Below are 20928 nucleotides of genomic sequence, written 5' to 3'. Positions count from 1 at the left end.
AACTTTGTTCTATAATTACTCAAACTTTTGAAGAGATATTGTCTGAGGTGTGAGCTTTACAGCTGAAATATGGTGTAGAAAGCTTGGAATTCGGCTATTCCAAAGCAATCTGAGTCATGAGTTAGCAACAGTGTCAGCTCTAGCTAACTCGCCCTTAGGTTCTCAGATTTGTGCTGTCATCTTGGGACCTGTTTCAGCAGTATCCATCTGCATTACAATCAAGCAAACAAACTTGCCATTTGATTCAGGTTTTTAGTAACTTTATTAAAATCCAAAGCCTGCTGTTAGTAGCATGTATCAGTTTTAAGATGGTAAGATGTTTATATGTACATAGTTTTCTAGGGCAGGGAGTTCCCATGAGTTTGTGAAATACAGATTCCATTCCAGACATGGATTGTTCTTATTCAGAGAAAAGCAATGGAAAAAGCAAACCAATTGTTTCAGGTTTGTCTCACGTGAGTTGAAACTGAAGTAACTTCACAGATGTCATTGGTAGGATAAGGCATCTCCAGGATAAGATTGAAGAGGGTTGCATTCACTGAGCTACATTGAATTACTCCTCATCATCCCTTGGTGAGAATATTCACACATCTTTGTGAACTGAGCTAATAGTGCAATACTGTGTGTAAAAATAGAAGTCTCAAGGATCATCTGAATATGGTGCTGATCAGTAGATAGCCTGAAGTATGAAATCAGTTTGTGTATAGATTATATAGGTATGAAAAACTAACTTATACAGCACCTTCTTAAAACCAGCACTCAATGTAGAATGCTCTGATCTTCATGAGAATGGAGGTCTGCACTCTTCCAGCTCTGTGGGAGGTTGTCTTCACTACACTCTGTAAACCTATCAGTCATTCCCTGTTAAAGGCCATCCTGGTCAGGACAGCAAGGGTGAGATGATATCTACATTCAGTTGTAAATAAATATTAGCAAACATTTCAGAAAAATCCAGACTAATAGAGTACAACCATAAAATGAAGAAGTCTGCAGACATTCAAACAATGATGAATAGATTCTGTTGAGTTTGTTTTTGTTCCAAGACTTTATTGCCACTTAATAAATAAGAAACAAAAGCAGGTAGTAAGGTTTTCTTCCTTGTTATCTGCAGCACTGATGATGATTCCAGATAGTTGGCCTTAGATGCTTGGATTATCTGCGTTTGGCAGCCCGTCTTTCATCTATTCTCCTCATAGCAGTCTGCACCCATTGCTGATTAGCACCTACGCAGATCCTGATACCTTTTGCAGTGATAAACCTATAGGAAAAAGGAAAGCAAACCAGGTGGGTGTTAAATTCCGTTGCTAAACCCGGATCTGCTGGTTTTGGTTTTGATGTAGAACATGAGGAAAAATATGGTAAAACAATATCAAATGCTGGAGTTTGTAGGTTTTAGTTGGAATAACAACAGTTAGAAACATTATTTCCCTCTTTATGGCAGACATGGTCATGTACACATTTGCTGATGTTAAGATAACCGAGCATACCTGCTATTCTGGGATTTTATTTTAAATCATGAGGAACATTAGTCTCCCAGAAGCAGAGCCCAGATTTGATAAAGACACATGCTTGTGAGCTCAAACAACCAAACACAGCTCCTAGCAGGACTCAGAGCTACCCCACATCCTTTTCATGTGGACTTTCCCCTTGACTCAGTTCATGCACGGGGCCTCTGACTGCTCCACCCTTGCTGAGATGCTTGCCCACTCACTGGGCACAAAGATGTGACTGGTCAGTGAGCTTCCTGCCATTATTCATGAGCAGCACACATCTCCCAACTTTCTGAGGTCCCCTCCTCTCCCCTCACTCCCTTGGCTGCCAGCTGACTCCTTGATGGAAGAACTGGAAGGGTGACCTGAACTAGCCCGATTTAGTGAGTTGGGCCATGACTTGAATTCTGATGCCCGTTCCCTATGTGGTGATACTGTTGCTTGCATAGATAAGTGTGGAGGTGAAGGGTGCATTGGGTACTTACATGATGGCATCTATTGGTACTTGTTGCTTTTCATAGCTTATGAGATTTCGGATGTTCAGTTGCCTTGGAGACAGAGTTGCACAACTGTATCTGCGCATGGACTGACTACTAGCGCTTCCTAGAAAGGAAAAATAGATAAATGAAAAAGGAATAAATATTTTATGGATATTTAGCCATAATTGCTTAATAAACTAAGAATTCCAAAAGATTTCTGATTGTGCTTAGACCATGAGTGTCCCATGATATACAGCCACAATACCAGTTATACCAGAGAGCTTCAGATATTTTCTGTAATGCATCTCACCATCACTAAAGTGTTGTCTATCTCTAGGGAGTCACTGCTTCCACAGCAAAAAAGCTGTTTGATATCATTCATAATTAGGTCTGCATCATCTGCAAGTAAGTACCCATGTGGAGGTAGTGTTTAGAACTGGAACATTATTGGGTGGATTTCCACATATCATTTGAAAATGGATCAGTAATTCCTCCTACTTTCCAAGTGAAGAAAAGGAAAGCAAGGCTACTTCTCTCACATTCAAAAGTAGCATTAACAAACATTGTTGACAGAAAGGGAGAGATATCTGCCAGAAGAATCAGTGCTTATATCCTTTGGCTATGACTGATTTCATAGGCAGTGGAGTCCTACTTAATCCTTGCTTTCCTCCAAGATTTTGATACAATTCAGAGAAATGTACTGGTCATTAAAAAAGAGGATCACAATATTGGTATAAAATTTTCTAGGCACTCGTTTTCTTACGTGGTGATAACTTAAAATGGGAGCTCATTTAGGTGAGATGAAGTATAGGCATACATTAGTTAAGCCTCCACTTGCTAGTTTCTGGTTTTGTCTCATTCATGAAAGACAGGCTTGGGAAAGCATGTGGGGGACAAACAGAACTCTTCTCTACTCTGTGGTTTATTTATAAAGAATTCATAGAGCTACTGGCTTAAGAAAAGTCCGAGAGCTGTTCTGGTGCACCTTGTTAAATATGAAACCTGCTGCACATAGTCTCACTCTGTGTGAGCTGTTCTTTGTTTGAAATAATTGGAATAGCTGAGACAAACACACATCAGTCTTGGAGAAGTTGTGGGATAGCCAGTGCACAGGTACTGGCAGAGCTGCTAATTCCTGAGATTTTGTTTACCTGAAGCAATAGCTCTCCTGCTCTTGCTTTAGTCGTGAGTATCACAATGTAGTATTTTATATGATTCATTTCACATTTCTTCCTGCCTCAGACTGGTTTTCAAAATGTGGCATTAAAAGAGCTCAAAGACAGCCAAGCAATCCTTACTAGTCCTGGAAATATTTCCTCTGCTACTACACAGTCTTTGGGGAATGGATGCAGAGAATAGCAGCAGAGCTTCTCTAAGCCTGGGAACAAACCCCAACTGCTCTGCACCTATAGCTACCCTTTTTTCCCAGGTGTATTTGGTTTCTTTATCATTCTTTCTAGCTCTTTTTCCTTTCTCTTGTAGACAATCTCGGTGTGCTTTTTCAGACTTGGTGATACTTATGACCAATTACACAGCCTGGAGAATGACACTGGCAACTGGCAGTGTGTGATACGGAGCCACTGCTGCCAGGATGAAGAGCAGCGTCACCGATCCAAATTGGGGAATGTAGTGGGATGGAGTTGGAGAGGCAGTGGGTCAGCATAAAGGCTGTGCAGCTTCATAGTCTTGTAAATGCTTAGCAGGTCTCAGTTGGGTTTTGGTGTGGTTTTGTGAGGATACCTTTTCTCTGTGTTTCTGAGTGCATTTTTGTGGGTTTGCATATGGCCTGCGTATCAGTGCTTTGTGTGAAATCTAATTGTGATGAGGTGCTGTGTGCTAATGGGTCTATGTTCGTGTTTCTCCACGATACATGGAGCCTAGTTCAAAAGTCAGTGAGCTAAACACCACTATAGACAAACTTATTTAAAGCATGGCCAATAAACATGGCTCATGCCAGTGCTCATAACTGGTCTCAAGGATGTTCGATTGCATGACTCAGTGAAAAGAGAGAAGGTATTGTATAAATCTGTTACTCTCCTTCTTAGTTATGGTTCATAATTTCCCTGTCTGCTCTGTTTGCTTGTTGAGAAACAAGCAAATGAACAATATGGGATACAGAACTGGAAGAACTTTTTGAAATGGGGACATTAGAGGGATGAAGGCTATATAGTTGGAGAAAGACAAAAAACAAACAATACAAAAGAATTCATATAAAAGTAATCTATCTGGAAAAAGAGAGAATGTACATCTTATTCAAGAAATATTTTTCATGAGATGTTATTAACCTATAGTACAGCCAGGTATATGGCATCAGTGAGACTAAAAGACATTGTGCCTTCAAGATTTTATGATTTTGAGAGAGAGAATATTGCACAGAAACCCTTTAAAGTGCTCCCAGGCACAGAATCTCTCCCTGCATTAAAGCAGAAACCAACCACTGTCTGGCAGGACATCAGATGAAATCCCCCATGAAGCTGCCATTCTTGCAGTTTTCATCTGGATTTCTTGTGAGCTATATCTTATAAATCAGCTCTTTGAATGCTGCTCATGAGACCACAGGTGCAATGTGGAGCTATTCCTCTCAAGTTGCAAACTTACCTTTAACTGTGTGCACAGTGAAGATGCCAAGCCAGAAGAGGAGCAGGATTGCTGCAGTGTGGAGCTTCATTGCTGTGGCTTCTGGGTCAAGGCAGAGCAGAAATTGTCTATGGTCAGCCCCCTTCCACAGGGTTTATATACTCATTCAGGGGTGAGTTAGTGTCTTCACGTTCATGGTATCATGGAGGGCCTGACTATAAGTGGAAAATTTGAGTGGCAGTACTTTTTCTGGTGACAGAGAACCGCCTCCTGTCCCCCACCAGTCCTTCACTAGCCCTCCTCAGAAGGCTTTTCCTGCTCAAACCCAGTGTGGTTGCACACGCTGCTGTGCTGTGAGTTGGGTTTATTTCGAGCTGCAAAAAGTGAGAGCTCTTGTGCTGTAGTGGAAATCTGTAAGAAGTGTTCCTGTTGTTTCACACTTCAATTTTGAGACCTTTAGCTAAGCCACAATGCAGAGACACAGAGTGACATTCAGAATTACTTTGCTGACCAGTGGACCACTGGAAAGGGGAACTGTGAGCTAAAGGATGATGGAAACAGGAACACCTTGGCTCTTTCCAGAGTGGGTGTGGATGGCTGGTCATGTTAGCACATAGCTGTGGAGGGGTATCACTGCTATTTCCTATGAGCTGTGGAGGTTGTCAGAACTCTTGTGTTTGTTCTGTGATTTGATACAGTCAAAGCTGATATCACTGTGCTGGGAGAAGCTTGAACACATCTTGAGAAGATTGAACACATCTTGAGGAGATTGAACACATCTTTGCATACAGATCCAGATCCACTGTGTCTCCTGCCAGTCTGGCATGACTGAAATACAAGGGTTTCAATTCAAGGTTGAAATTCAAGGGTCTGCCCTTTTTTTGCAGACTGTGCCAACCCTATCACCCAGCTTTAGGGTGTCCTTTCTATGGAATGTGGTCTAAGTTACTGGATAATATTGCTACAAGCCAATGGTTTTGGTCCTGCAAATATTTGTCAGGCCAGCTGTGGACCTCCAGACTGCACATGAAGCAGCGCTTGAGCTGGCATCTTCTTCCAGAGCCTCATAGCAGACATCCCCTTGTGCGTCCTCTGGAGGCCAGGTCGGAAAGCCCAGGCTTTGCTGAGCCCACAGAGACCCAGCTGGTCCTGGTGTGAACAGGTAAACATCAGGCTGCCTGATGCCTGTGCTTGTGACAGTGGCATAGAACAGCTGGCAGTTCAAGGACTGGAGAAATCATGATTGTCCTCGTTTTGGCTGAGATAATTTTTTTAGTAGGTGCTACTGTTTTGCATTTTGGATTTAGCATGAGAATAATGTTGATAACACAGACATTTCAGTTGTTGCTAAGTAAACATTACCCTGAACCAGGGACTTGCTCTCTGGGGTTACACCACATCAACAACTACGAGATTTCCCCTGCTCTTACCTCCAGGCCTCTCCTAAGCTGGTTACTCCCAGTTTTCCGAATTCTTGATAACACCAAGGTAAATTCCTTTGCATGGGTAATGTAGCATGTGGAAGTCAATTTCCTAAGATCCTCAGGCAAATTAAGATTGAACCTTGAACTGCACTCACATTCGTGAGTCCCTAGGCTGTAATGGATGGTCTGTAAGCTCAGGACGAGTCTGTAGGTCTTGTGAGTAGACTATGTGCCATGTGGTTTAGTTCTGTATACACACACATTCTTTGTTCTTTCATCTTGCATATGCTGTGCAAGCCAGGGAAACCCAGGGAACAGCAACGGCAAGTAGAAACTGCTGTAACTGAATTCCTGCTAAACCCACTTGCACCACTAAGGAAGGTGCAATGAAATGAAGCCAAAGCTTCAACCCCAGCCCCTAAAGGACGCCTGATATCACACAGGGAAATAACTGTGCTGACCTCAACAGCATTACTGAGAAATCTAAGTTAAGTTGGTGCCCAAGCAGTGTAGCAAATTCACGTCTTGCTTGACACTGGCTGAAATCACGTCTTGAAATGAGATATTCCAACTTTTTGCTACCTGTCAGCTATGAGATGCAGGATAGCAACTGTGTCATTGACGGTAAAGAGAAATTTTCTAGGCATTAAGAGGTAAGTTGCTCCCCCACTTTTGCCCGCTGGTGCAGTATGTACATATATCATCTACAGTTTTCAAAGGAAGGGTCACCAGCTGTACTGAGCATGAGCCAACTCTGAAAGCTCAGTCCTTCCCATAGAACCTTCTGCAGGTGTTAAGATTCTTCTGAGGTGTTGCTGGGAAGCCTGTTGCTGCTTCTGTTTTCCACCCTTCTTTAGGTGGGATGGAAAAATTGCCCTGTGGCAAGTTTTTCCTCTTCTTTGTACTTCTCATTTTGTGTGGCCTCCTGGGCTGTGGTTCTGTGTATCTGGCTTATGTCCAGTAAAGCCTGTGTTTTGGAGAAGAGTTTGGTGGGCTGCAGTTCCACAGCCTTTTTCTGTGGATATTTGGAGATGTCTGATGTTGTATAAGGCTCATTTTTCATGTACTCCAGCATGGACACCAGTGAGCACTTCCTCTGCACTGATGCACAACCTGATCAGTGTAAGGTGCACATAGAGGAGATATAGAGCTTCTGTAAAGTGTGAGCTGGGGGGCTCGAGTCTCTGCTGTGCTGCAGATGGGTTTTGGAGACCCATGCTGCGGGAGGCTTCTGTTCCTTGGACCATGCAGGGGATGTGGAGTCCTTAGTACCACACAGAGTCCTCAGTTCATACAGAAGGGAGTTTGAAGTCCCTTATTTTTGTCATATAAAAAGGATTTTCAAGTCCCTCTTAGTGTTTGAACGGAAGAGAAACAAACCTAGCATAGATAAGGGGATGCCCTTGGCTGAGGCTGTGCAAAATCAGGATAAATTGTTTGATACAGTAGAATTTTGCAATAATGTTGTACCAGCAGGTTTGGCCAGCTATAACTTGGTCTGCTTGCTCAGCAGGACAGTGGCCATCACAAATGTTTAATGACACACTTGCAGTTAGTGCATTCATTGACCAGGCAGCCCCTGACATCAGGAGATCTTTTAAGAAGCATATGCCAGTCAGGCAGGAACAAACCTCTGTGGGCTGTTGGTCTCAGCACAGCTCATATATATTAAACCAAGAAGAGGCTTGCCACCCACCATGAGACAGGACCCTATTCCCTAGAGAGCCAAGAAGAACATCTGTAAGCAGATAGACTGTTACTTAATCCAAGGGATTTTGAAGCATTCTATTAGACTAAGAAAGTAAACCTTTGTTTGCCTTCGTCTGGAAAAGACAGCAACTGTCTTGGACACATCTTCTCCAAGGCTTTGCCAGATCCCTGACCATTTTTTCATGAATGTTGGGGGTTGATTTAAAGGGTATGAAATCACCATGTAAACTGGGTTTTGAGGATGATTTGTTATTAGCAAGTAGTGATGAGAATGCTTTTATATTAAACACTACATATTTGTGTGTTGCCCGAGTGAAAAGGGGACACCATGCATCTCCATCCAAATTTCAGCTGAGTCAGAAGAAAGTTAAATATTTAGGCTTTATTTTGGGAAAATGGCAACAGATAATGGATCTGGAAAGAATAGAGGTCAGAATTAACTTCCCATGTGCAGTCACAAAAAAAAAAAAAAAAAAAAAAAAAAGGCAGGTATGAGGTTTTCTCCAGATGGGATTTTGTTGGTCATGGATTCCTATGTTAAGGGATTCAACTAAGTTTCTGACTGAAGCAATGTACAAAGAAATGGAGGCTATTGTATGGTGCCCAGAGAAAGAACAAACTATGAAGCTAGAAAAGGAGCTTGGTATAGAGAGTGGATTTGGTAAACCATGATCCTGACGCATTGAGCAAGGGTTCTTTGGGCTCGTAAAAAAAACCTGTGTTCCCAGCATACAATTGCTTTGGAGCAGTGCAATGATATCTGCTTCCCTTTGGCTCAGGGACCCCAAGGCTTTCCCAGTCTGAAACTGTGGGCTTTCAAAGTGCACTGCTCCTAGACAATGACAGAACACATGGGCTGTCCTGGGGCCAGGCCACACAGCTCGTGCATGGTCTGCAGATCCAGGTGTACGGATGCTTGGAGGAGTCACCGTTTTCCCTGCTGGCCCCATGGCAGGGGCAGCAGGAGCCCTGAGAAACCAGACTGAAATCACAGCTGTCAGCACTTCTGCTCTCCTTGATAGAGCAAATCCCTCTGCCATCCTAATGCTGCATGGTCTCCTGTTGAAGTCTTGGGACATTCTCAGCTTACAGGAGTTTTGTGGGAGCTTGTTGGAAATCTCAAGGAGTGTCCTGAGGGTTTGTTTGTCCTGGAAGAAGGAACTGGGCCCAGAATCACGACAAGCTCTTGGGAACTGTGACCCTTCTATCTTGACTTTTTGTCTGAGGTGAATCATGCTTTTCTTTGTTAGGAGAGATGTGTCAAGCTGTAAAGAGAGTTTTGGGATGGTGCAGCTTCGAGTCATTATGCAAATCTCTGTTAGACCGAGTTCTAGACAGTTCTGCCAGCAGTGTCCAGCTCAGCAGGCCCTTAGCATTTGTGTCTCCATGCTGAATTGTTGCAGAGTGTTGCTAGAGAACAGTTTCCCAGAGCTCCTGAATTTCAGTGCTCATTAATTCTCTGTGCATTTGTGTTGAAGTAGGAAGCCCCTGCCTTTAGTTCATAAGCCTTACAAATGCTTCCCTTGCTTGGAGATGCTTTGGGTGAAAAATACCCAGGTGACTCAGACAACAGTCCTAGAGGTCTATTGTACCAGAACTCACAGCAACTCATAGCAAACCCATTTGGTCCTAACAAAATTCTTTGATTTACTGTACTCTGCTAAACAATCGATAACAGAAGGATGTGAAGAAAAACACTGACTGACTTGAATAGCAAATGAGAGAACAACAAGCTTATCTTAGCATTGATTACATAAATAAACATGGAGGAGAGGTCTATGTGCCTCTGGCAATCAGCTGAAATGACTATTTCAAATAAGACCTCTCTTTCTGCTCAGTAGAAAGCATCTTATTTACATTGTTAGCTTGGCGTCTGCCTTGATGCTCGTTGTCTGGCTCAGAAGGGAGAGGGAATTGTTTCCTGATCTGAGCTGGGCCAGTGCATTGACACAAGGCAAGCACAGACGGAATTTCCGGCCTTGCATATGCCATCCCACATTCTCCTCTGTGAAAGGGATAAGGGTTGTGAAGATTGCTATAGAAATACTATTGACATCTTTACTGTTCCAGCCCTTGTCTGCTTTTCCTGTTATTCACCAGCTGGTGACCACTGATATTGAAATCAGCCAGGGAACAAACTTTCTAACACAACTGGAAGGATTGGAAAGCAGGTTTTCCTTACTATAGCGCTGCACACGTTCAGAGATTTTTTTCTCTAATCAAATGTATCATGAAAATTTACAGCCCGGTATTTATTCCATCATGATCATATGTATTCATTATAATGTACTTCCTAGTTAATACATAAACATGACTTTTCCTAGGATTAGTTTACATGTCTCTATATCTTATTGGATGTCCTTTTATGGTCTTAGAGGGTCATCTAAGGCAGTGTCTGGTGGTCGTATTCACTGGGTGCCCTCAGAACTGTAATGACCTTGCACTGAGCTTCTCTTAAGGCATACACTGTTATCTCTTATTACATAACTTTGTCACAAAACACAGTGTTCCTCATCATCTGTTTATCCACAGGTTCCAGCTATGTTTAGCATCCTGTGTGTCTACTTTTACATACTTTTACTTAATTTGCTAGTTAATCTTTAAGCCCTATTTTGCAACTTTGAGGGAAATGAAAATTTCTACTCTCCATGTTGTCTATCACCAGAGAGGCCATTCTTGTGTCAAAAGTGATTTGGTTTTATTACCAAAAATAGTGGTATTGAGATGATCTAGACTGAGAGGCCTGAAACCTGATGTCTTCTCCCTACAGAGAGGTTCCAGCCCAAACACCTTCAAAACTAGACTTTCCTCTCAGGAAAATTGAAGGATTTACTTCAATTCTTATGGATACCAGCAGAGGAAGCAAGAAGAGAGGTTAATCAAGGTCCACGTTACCTGAAGTGCGGCTTAGGAAAGCGCCCAGAGGAGTTTAGGAAGCACAGGAAAAGCTGAGTGATTGGCATTTGAGTTCATCCAGAGAGTGATTGTGTAGGGAGGCCAGTTTTGAGCCTTAAGTTGAATCTAGGTCTTCCAGTGAGGTCCAAAAGTATTGGCCTATTTACATGCCCTTGAGCTGGGGTTATCCTATACCACCTCACACCGTGCAGAGAGGACAGAGAGGTGAGTTGGGCCAGTGCATGCAGTCTGCAGTTGTGGGGCCCAGGGTAACACATGGTGAGCAATCACATGTGAATTGTTTGTCTGTCTTGTACACTCTGATATTTGTATAGTTGTTGTAACTGTTTATTTTATTATCTCAAACCATTATCTTTACCTTTTGTGTCTCCACTTCTCCTCTCAATCCGGCCTCAGGGGGAATGGAGGAGGGGAATGAGTGAGCAGTGCTCTCTGGGGTGTTTCACTGGGAACATTAAAGTGAGGAATACCATTCCTAGATGATGTCTGCTTTTTTTCTGTTTTCTTTATAGCAACCTGCACCCATTTCTGATCAGGGCTTATGCAGATCCTGATACCCTTTGCAATAATAAACCTGTAGGAACAAAGAAACCAAACCAGGCAGCCATCAAATTCCAGTCTCTAAACCCAGGTCTGCTGTTCTTGGTTTTCATGCAGAGTATGAGGAAAAATGTGCTAAAACAATATCAAATGCTAGAATTGGTGTTAGTCTGCTCTGCAGAGCAAGGAACTGTAAAGACTGGCTTTTAGAGTAATGTAATCTTATTTCTGTGGTGCAGTTTGGAAGTGCTGTAGTTCCAGGAGTATCACTAAGAGGTGTTATGTAGGATGAAAAGCCCATAGGTTGGCAACAGTGCAGGCTCCATCTATGTGGTAATATGAGAGGAACTTGATTCCAGAAGCACCTCTGCCTGTACCTGTAGTCTACCTCAAGGTCCTCAAATGCCATCTTTTCTCTCTCTGAGCAGAGAGCTCTTCCATTTCTGCCTCTGATAATGTGGGGATCACCTGAGCATGGTATGAACTTTGTTCTATAATTACTCAAACTTTTGAAGAGATATTGTCTGAGGTGTGAGCTTTACAGCTGAAATATGGTGTAGAAATCTTGGAATTTGGCTATTCCAAAGCAATCTGAGTCATGAGTTAGCAACAGTGTCAGCTCTAGCTAACTCGCCCTTAGGTTCTCAGATTTGTGCTGTCATCTTGGGACCTGTTTCAGCAGTATCCATCTGCATTACAATCAAGCAAACAAACTTGCCATTTGATTCAGGTTTTTAGTAACTTTATTAAAATCCAAAGCCTGCTGTTAGTAGCATGTATCAGTTTTATGATGATAAGACATTTATATGTACATAGTTTTCTAGGGCAGGGAGTTCCCAAGAGTTTGTGAAATACAGATTCCATTCCAGACATGGATTGTTCTTATTCAGAGAAAAGCAATGGAAAAAGCAAACCAATTGTTTCAGGTTTGTCTCACATGAGGGTGAGTAACTAACTTACACAGCACCTTCTTAAAACCAGCACTCAATGCAGAATGCTCTGCTCTCCATCAGGATGAAGGCCTACACTCTTCCAGCTCAGTGGGAAGTGATTTTGTGTTTGTTCAGAGAGTTTACTGCTATTTATTTAAAGCAAGGAAATAAAAGCAGGTAGTAAGGTTTCTTCCTTGTTACGCGCAGCACTGATGATGATTCCGGCTAGGTGGTCCTAGATGCTTGCCTAGGACCAGATTATCTGCGTTTGGCAGCACGTCTTTCATCTATTCTCCTTATAGCAGTCTGCACCCATTGCTGATTAGCACCTACACAGATCCTGATACCTTTTGCAGTGATAAACCTATAGGAAAAAGGAAAGCAAACCAGGCAGCCATCAAATTCCATTCTCTAAACCTAGGGTCTACTGTTCTTGGTTCTTATTCAGAACATAAGCAACAGTGTGCTAAAACAATATCAAATTCTAGAGTTTGTAAATGTTAGAAAAACACCAGTTAGCAATGTAGATCCCTGTTCATGGCGTAGGTATATGTGTAACATACAAGGTCATGTGCATATATATGGATATTAAGATAATCTAGCATACCTGCTGTTCTGGGATTTTATTTTAAATCATGAGGAACATTAGTCTCCCAGAAGCAGAGCCCAGATTTGATAAAGACACATGCTTGTGAGCTCAAACAACCAAACACAGCTCCTAGCAGGACTCAGAGCTACCCCACATCCTTTTCACGTGGACTTTCCCCTTGACTCAGTTCATGCACGGGGCCTCTGACTTCTCCAGCCTTGCTGAGATGTTTGCCCACTCACTGGGCACAAAGATGTGACTGGTCAGTGAGCTTCCTGCCATTATTCATGAGCAGCACACATCTCCCAACTTTCTGAGGTCCCCTCCTCTCCCCTCACTCCCTTGGCTGCCAGCTGACTCCTTGATGGAAGAACTGGAAGGGTGACCTGAACTAGCCCGATTTAGTGAGTTGGGCCATGACTTGAATTCTGATGCCCGTTCCCTATGTGATGATATTGTGTTTGCAAAGGGAACTCTGAAGGGTGCATTGGGTACTTACATGATGGCATCTGTTGGTACTTGTTGCTTTTCATAGTTCACAAGATTTCGGATGTTCAGTTGCCTTGGAGACAGAGTTGCACAACTGTATTTGCGACTGGACGCACTACTAGCGCTTCCTAGAAAGGAAAAATAGATAAATGATAAAGCCACTTAATATTTAGCCATAATTAGTTACTAAATTATGAATTCCAGAAGATTTCCAGTTGTGGTTAGACCGTGAGAGTCTCAGGATGTGCAGCCACAGTACCAGTTATGCCAGAGAGCTTAAGCTACTTTTTGTGATGCATCCTACCATCTCTAAAGTGTTGCTGCTATTTCAGTTAAGATAGGAATCTTCACCCATTGTCCTGGACAATTGTATAGTAAATCTTCCCCCAGGGAGTCACAGCTTCCATAGCAAAAAAGCTGTTTGGCATCATTGATAATTAGGCCTGCATCATCTGCAAATAAGTGCTCATGTGGAATTAGAGCTTAGAAGTGGAGCTTTACTGGGTAGATTTCCACATATTATATGAACGTGGATCAGCAATTTCTCCTACTTTCTAAGTGAAGAAAAGGAAAACCCGGCTACTTCTCTCACTGTGGATATCCAAAAGTAGCATTAACAAAAATTGTTGACAGAAAGGGAGAGAGATCTGCCAGAAGAATCAGTGCTTATATCTCCCTCCTGTAAGTTTGCTTATAGAGGGAGTGGGGTGCTACTTAATCCTTGCTTTCCTCCAAGATTTTGATACAATTCAGAGAAATGTACTGGTCATTAAAAAAGAGGATCACAATATTGGTATAAAATTTTCTAGGCACTCGTTTTCTTACATGGTGATAACTTAAAATGGGAGCTCATTTAGGTGAGATGAAGTATAGGCATACATTAGTTAAGCCTCCACTTGCTAGTTTCTGGTTTTGTCCCATTCATGAAAGACAGGTTTGGGAAAGCATGTGGGGGACAAACAGAACTCTGCTGTACTCTGTGGTTTATTTATAAAGAATTTATAGAGCTACTGGCTTAAGAAAAGTCCGAGAGCTGTTCTGGTGCACCTTGTTAAATATGAAACCTGCTGCACATAGTCTCGCTCTGTGTGAGCTGTTCTTTGTTTGAAATAATTGGAATAGCTGAGACAAACACACATCAGTCTTGGAGAAGTTGTGGGATAGCCAGTGCACAGGTACTGGCAGAGCTGCTAATTCCTGAGATTTTGTTTGCCTGAAGCAATAGCTCTCCTGCTCTTGCTTTAGTCGTGAGTATCACAATGTAGTATTTTATATGATTCATTTCACATTTCTTCCTGCCTCAGACTGGTTTTCAAAATGTGGCATTAAAAGAGCTCAAAGACAGCCAAGCAATCCTTACTAGTCCTGGAAATATTTCCTCTGCTACTACACAGTCTTTGGGGAATGGATGCAGAGAATAGCAGCAGAGCTTCTCTAAGCCTGGGAACAAACCCCAACTGCTCTGCACCTATAGCTACCCTTTTTTCCCAGGTGTATTTGGTTTCTTTATCATTCTTTCTAGCTCTTTTTCCTTTCTCTTGTAGACAATCTCGGTGTGCTTTTTCAGACTTGGTGATACTTATGACCAATTACACAGCCTGGAGAATGACACTGGCAACTGGCAGTGTGTGATACGGAGCCACTGCTGCCAGGATGAAGAGCAGCGTCACCGATCCAAATTGGGGAATGTAGTGGGATGGAGTTGGAGAGGCAGTGGGTCAGCATAAAGGCTGTGCAGCTTCATAGTCTTGTAAATGCTTAGCAGGTCTCAGTTGGGTTTTGGTGTGGTTTTGTGAGGATACCTTTTCTCTGTGTTTCTGAGTGCATTTTTGTGGGTTTGCATATGGCCTGCGTATCAGTGCTTTGTGTGAAATCTAATTGTGATGAGGTGCTGTGTGCTAATGGGTCTATGTTCGTGTTTCTCCACGATACATGGAGCCTAGTTCAAAAGTCAGTGAGCTAAACACCACTATAGACAAACTTATTTAAAGCATGGCCAATAAACATGGCTCATGCCAGTGCTCATAACTGGTCTCAAGGATGTTCGATTGCATGACTCAGTGAAAAGAGAGAAGGTATTGTATAAATCTGTTACTCTCCTTCTTAGTTATGGTTCATAATTTCCCTGTCTGCTCTGTTTGCTTGTTGAGAAACAAGCAAATGAACAATATGGGATACAGAACTGGAAGAACTTTTTGAAATGGGGACATTAGAGGGATGAAGGCTATATAGTTGGAGAAAGACAAAAAACAAACAATACAAAAGAATTCATATAAAAGTAATCTATCTGGAAAAAGAGAGAATGTACATCTTATTCAAGAAATATTTTTCATGAGATGTTATTAACCTATAGTACAGCCAGGTATATGGCATCAGTGAGACTAAAAGACATTGTGCCTTCAAGATTTTATGATTTTGAGAGAGAGAATATTGCACAGAAACCCTTTAAAGTGCTCCCAGGCACAGAATCTCTCCCTGCATTAAAGCAGAAACCAACCACTGTCTGGCAGGACATCAGATGAAATCCCCCATGAAGCTGCCATTCTTGCAGTTTTCATCTGGATTTCTTGTGAGCTATATCTTATAAATCAGCTCTTTGAATGCTACTCATGAGACCACAGGTGCAATGTGGAGCTATTCCTCTCAAGTTGCAAACTTACCTTTAACTGTGTGCACAGTGAAGATGCCAAGCCAGAAGAGGAGCAGGATTGCTGCAGTGTGGAGCTTCATTGCTGTGGCTTCTGGGCCAAGGCAGAGCAGAATGTGGCTCTCCCACAGGATTTATATATTGTCATTCAGGGGTGCGTTCTTCTTTTCCTTTTTGGGGTGTCGTTATGGGCCTGACTACAAGTGGTAAAATTGAGTGGCAGTACTTTTTCTGGTGAGAGAACCACTTCCTTTCCCCCACCAGTCCTTCACTAGCCCTCCTCAGAAGGCTTTTCCTGCTCAAACCCAGTGTGGTTGCACATGCTGCTGTGCTGTGAGTTGGGTTTATTTCGAGCTGCAAAAAGTGAGAGCTCTTGTGCTGTAGTGGAAATCTGTAAGAAGTGTTCCTGTTGTTTCACACTTCAATTTTGAGACCTTTAGCTAAGCCACAATGCAGAGACACAGAGTGACATTCAGAATTACTTTGCTGACCAGTGGACCACTGGAAAGGGGAACTGTGAGCTAAAGGATGATGGAAACAGGAACACCTTGGCTCTTTCCAGAGTGGGCATGACCGAAATACAAGGGTTTCAATTCAAGGTTGAAATTCAAGGGTCTGCCCTTTTTTTGCAGACTGTGCCAACCCTATCACCCAGCTTTAGGGTGTCCTTTCTATGGAATGTGGTCTAAGTTACTGGACAATATTGCTACAAGCCAATGGTTTTGGTCCTGCAAATATTTGTCAGGCCAGCTGTGGACGTCCAGACTGCACATGAAGCAGTACTTGAGCTGGCATCTTCTTCCAGAGCCTCGTAGCAGAAATCTTCTTGCGCCCTTCAGAGCTCTGTAGAAAAACCCAGCTGGTCCTGGTGTGCATATGTATACACCAGGCTGCCTGATGCCTGGGCTTGTGAACAGCTGTCAGTGCAAGGAGTGGAGAAATCATGAGTGTCCTGGTTTTGGCTGAGTTGGAGTAATTTTCTTCTTAGTAGGTGCTACTGTTTTGCATTTTGGATTTAGCATGAGAATAATGTCAGTAACACACGTGTGTTTCAGTTATTGCTAAGTAATAATTATCCTGAACCAGGGACAACTGCTAAATGCAATAGTTTTCTTAATTTTTAACAAGGTCAGGAAATTTTTACTGAAATAATTGTGGTATGTCCCCTGTTTCATGACAGCCGCCCTGCTGAGGGAAGAGAAATATGCAGTGAGCAGTGTTGTGCCTAGTATCAAGAGTTTACTTATCAGGGCAAAAAGTTTGTAATGCTGGATTTTCTCATCATGCAGTCAGCTTTTAAAAAGAGAGGCCAACATCTTCATGAATTACTAAATTCCTAGGCACTCCTAGAAATGAGCATCTTTAGTGAATGTTTAGCAGTCCCTCACTCAAATTTGTGCCATCAGGTCACTTAATCACTTTTGAAGACTAAATGAGGGCATTCAGTGGCTTTAGGAGGGGACTTAAAAACCTCAGCTTAAGCACCTCTTTATCTCAGATAACTGTTTTTGTGATGGACATTGTCACCCTCAGGGGATAAGTTTCTGCCTCTGTTATCTACAGAAGCAATTTGTGTATGTGTCTTATGCAGGATACAGTAAGTGAAGTTAGGTGGAATATATTGGACCCTAATGTATTTTGATTTTACATTGTCTCTTAACACTTGGAGTACTGGTTGAAGAAGTACCAAGCAAGTAACATCCAGCTGTGATGTTTCCGTGATTTTCTTCCCCTCTCTTCTTCCCTTGCTTTTCATCACTTTTGCACTGTAGATTTCATAGGTACCTGAAATAGTAGTTTATGTTTACCTGAAATAGTAGTTTATGTTTAGTACTTTAATTGATATTATAGTGGAGTAGAAGCAAACATATTCTCAGTGCTCACATCTCAGCTGAGAGATAATAATTTCTAATCTAAATTGATGGCTTCGATCACATTTTTAGTAACTACTCTGCTTTGTGCTGGTTTTGGCAGAGCTCCTTCTTTAGAAACATAACCCTATTAACAATACTTTCTCTTAATCATAATAGAGTTTTTGCTTGTAGACCATCTGTTTCCACTATTACACTGCCAGCTTTTTCCTGCCAGGATGGTCCTGCCATCTTCCCTTGATGTATTATGTGCTCTTAAATAATAGTAAAAAAATCAAATCAATCAAAATCTTTCTTTAGTCATTCAACTTGAAGTATTCAGGTATGTAAAATTACCCTGGGAATGATTTGGTTTGAGAGGGCCCAGAGGTCCTTGCACTTTCTTTCATTCAGTGTTATCTTGTTTTGGTTTAGTTCAGTGAGCTTGTTTTGTTTAGTTATACACTCCCCCGAGATTTACAAGAGGAATAGTCTGATCCTCATCTTTATAATCTTGAGAGCTTTGGTTCTTTGAGAAATCCATACTGGGAAGTCAACTAAACCCTGTGCAATGCTATTGCTGCACAGAAACCAGATGAGGCTATAGCTCGGTTCTGTGAAAGTACCTAAATATCTCACATGTTGAAACAGGAGTCAAATACCTTTGGGACTTTGTGGAATATTCTCAGTCTGTGTGGGGATACTGTCTAGCAGCCTTCCAGTACCTGAAGGGGGCTTACAGAGAGGATTTTTTCAAGGACATGTAGTCATGGGATAAGGGACAATGGCTTCAAACAGAGCAAGGGTAGTCTTAGACGGGTGTTAGAAATAAATTCTTTACTCAGAGGGTGGTGAAACACTGTAACAGGTTGCCCAGAGAAGCTGTGGATGCCTCATCCCTGGAAGTGTTCAAGGCCAGGCTGGATGAGGCTCTGAGCAACCTGTGATAGTGAAAGGTACCCCTGCCCAAGGTAGGGGAGATTGGACTAGATAATCTTTAAGGTCCCTTCCAACACAGGCCATTCTATGATTCTACAATATGATTATCCTTTTTCTTCCTTGTTTTGTTGAATTGGTTTTTTTGGTTATTTCTTCTTCCACGTCCTCAGCTGTCACATAAAACAGAGAATGCAGATTTTGTTTAGTGCTTCTTTTTTTTGCATGCCATATCTGTAGGATCAAGGATGGGAACCAAGTCCTATGCTGTTAGTTTTTCAGGAGAAGAGTAAAGACTGTTTTGTGAGACATAAACGACTTTAGGTGAACCATGGATAGTCAGTGCCTTAAGCACTGGAAATAGATCAGAACCAATATGTTGCTTCTGGGTAAATATGAGCTTTTCTCAACAAACTGAAGAAGTCCAGATACTTCTGTTTCTCAGTGGGCAACAGTTTTCTCAGTGGTACCTCATGCTTTGAAGAGAGTCCCTTGGCCAATCTGTATGTGTTTGGATTCCTTTGCTCCATGACAGTGATCACAGGGAATATTTTGAAGAGCTAAGATTGCTAGGGAAAAGGGGGAGTTACAGGTACAAGAATCCACATCAGTGATATTTGCATGCCTCTCACACAGTAGCATGTGCTATTATTTACAAGTATACAGACTTGTTCTCATTACTGCCGTTAAACCCTTCTGCCATCATTTTGGTTTTAAAGAATGTTTGAAGGACAGGCTGTGTAACAGAGAATCACAATAAAGGACCAGCTTCCAGGGAGCAGAGCAATATGCAGAATCAATAAGCCTGGATTCAACTTTTGGTCCTTTGTCTGCTGACTTCTCTTGCCTCCACCCAATAATTGTTCTTAACTCCTCAGCATATGTTTTCATGTGCCAAAGGAAACCATGCATCCCCTCCACACACTTGCAGCTGTCCAGCTCACATGTGCTGTCAGACCTCCTGCATTGAATATCCTTTTTCTGCTGGATTTTCCCCACAGTGGAGGCACCAACTTGGGTCTTCCTGCTGTTGAGATGCTAGGTTTTGGAAAACTCATAGGGATTTTTGCCTTTTTGTTTACCATCAATTGAAATTGGCTAGTGGATTGAAAAAAAAAAGATGAAAATGAAGGGAATAATGTGAAATTTCTTTTTTTTTAAAATGTCACCTTCTTGAACTTTCCCAAAGGGAGTCTTGGGATTTTTCTTCTGTTTTTTTTCTTCGGGCTTTTTTTCCGCCCTTAAATAGCTGATTTCTAATAAATGCATTTGTTTAAAACAATAATTATCCTTGCAAGCATTTTTAATAACCAAATCTTCATGAGGTCCTACCACAGAATTTAAACAGATATGACAAATTTTGACTTTTAATTATGATTTTAACTCCTATGACTTCCAGAAAAAAAAACCCCAAACCTAAGCCGAAAACCCCCTCCCCAAAACAAACAAAAACCCCAAACCAACCAACCAAAGCCCCCCAAACAAACAAAAAAGCCAACTCCCCCCCAAACCAACCAACCAACCAAAACCAAAGAAACCCTCCCCCCATCAAAAAACACAGAGAAGATAGGAAGAGATCATTCCAAAATTTTTGCAAGAGAAATCCATGGATTTTTTTTTCCCAAAGAGGATATTTTTCCTTCCCTCAAAGAGAACTACAGTAGCCTCTGGAATAGGCATTTTTCTGCTTCATGTCTGATGATGAAGAGCTGTCACACTTTCTAACCACACCACTGGTGAGATACATTGTCTTGCTTCACACTAGTTACTATAATCTGACAATTTTGGGCCACATCCTGTTCCACAAAGTGTTTTAGAACTTCTTAAAACTGGTCACAGCACTTAATTCCCACCTGTGCAATGAAATGGAACTTGTTGCTCTTGCAGCTGCACCCTCAGATACAAACTAAGAAGTAGTATTTTTCTGTAAGTTGGTTTCTGTATTCTCTTAGCCATTTGCTCAGTGAGTCCATAATAGCAGGAGAGTCACTGTGCACTTAAATGAAGGTTTAAATGAGAGGGGCAAGGAAAAAAGACCTTCCAGGGTGCTGTAGCAAATATGCACCCTTGAAAATGTTCTGCTCTGAACTTTCTAAAACATAGTCCTTGAGGTTTATTTGTTCTGTTTTTTTCCTCCATTGTAATGACAATGAGTATGAAACTATGTGTTAGACAAATGCATCAGACTGTATTATTCACCTGAGTTCACTGCTATGAGTGATGCAATGTGGGAGGCAAGGGGAATAGGAAAATTTTCCCCCTCAAGTTAGCATTCGTTTTATTCTTTGTAGTTTCAGACTCTTAAATGCTGTTTCACTTTTGAAAACTACTTTTCTCTCTCACTGAGGG

At 41.9% G+C, this 20928-nt stretch overlaps 2 protein-coding genes across 2 annotated transcripts; both read right to left on the bottom strand.

Moving 5' to 3' along the window:
- Positions 1–244: 244 nt before the first annotated feature.
- LOC104687085 (lymphotactin-like) lies at positions 245–4806 on the bottom strand. Its single transcript, XM_010396039.4, has 3 exons — positions 4568–4806; positions 1976–2093; positions 245–1258 (listed from the first exon to the last, which is right to left on the bottom strand). The coding sequence occupies exons 1-3, from the start codon at positions 4635–4637 to the stop codon at positions 1153–1155; spliced, it is 294 nt and encodes a 97-aa protein (XP_010394341.2). The 5' UTR covers positions 4638–4806; the 3' UTR covers positions 245–1152.
- A 7050-nt stretch (positions 4807–11856) lies between these two features.
- Positions 11857–15931, bottom strand: LOC104687084 (lymphotactin-like). The gene is made up of 3 exons (XM_010396037.4): positions 15807–15931; positions 13157–13274; positions 11857–12432 (listed from the first exon to the last, which is right to left on the bottom strand). The coding sequence occupies exons 1-3, from the start codon at positions 15874–15876 to the stop codon at positions 12327–12329; spliced, it is 294 nt and encodes a 97-aa protein (XP_010394339.2). The 5' UTR covers positions 15877–15931; the 3' UTR covers positions 11857–12326.
- Between the last annotated feature and the right edge of the window lie 4997 nt (positions 15932–20928).

Source organism: Corvus cornix, chromosome 1 (assembly GCF_000738735.6).
Source record: "Corvus cornix cornix isolate S_Up_H32 chromosome 1, ASM73873v5, whole genome shotgun sequence".
Classification (NCBI taxonomy): Eukaryota; Metazoa; Chordata; class Aves; order Passeriformes; family Corvidae; genus Corvus; species Corvus cornix.
Note: the sequence above shows the minus strand (reverse complement) of the source record. Positions and strands in the feature narration are given on the sequence as shown.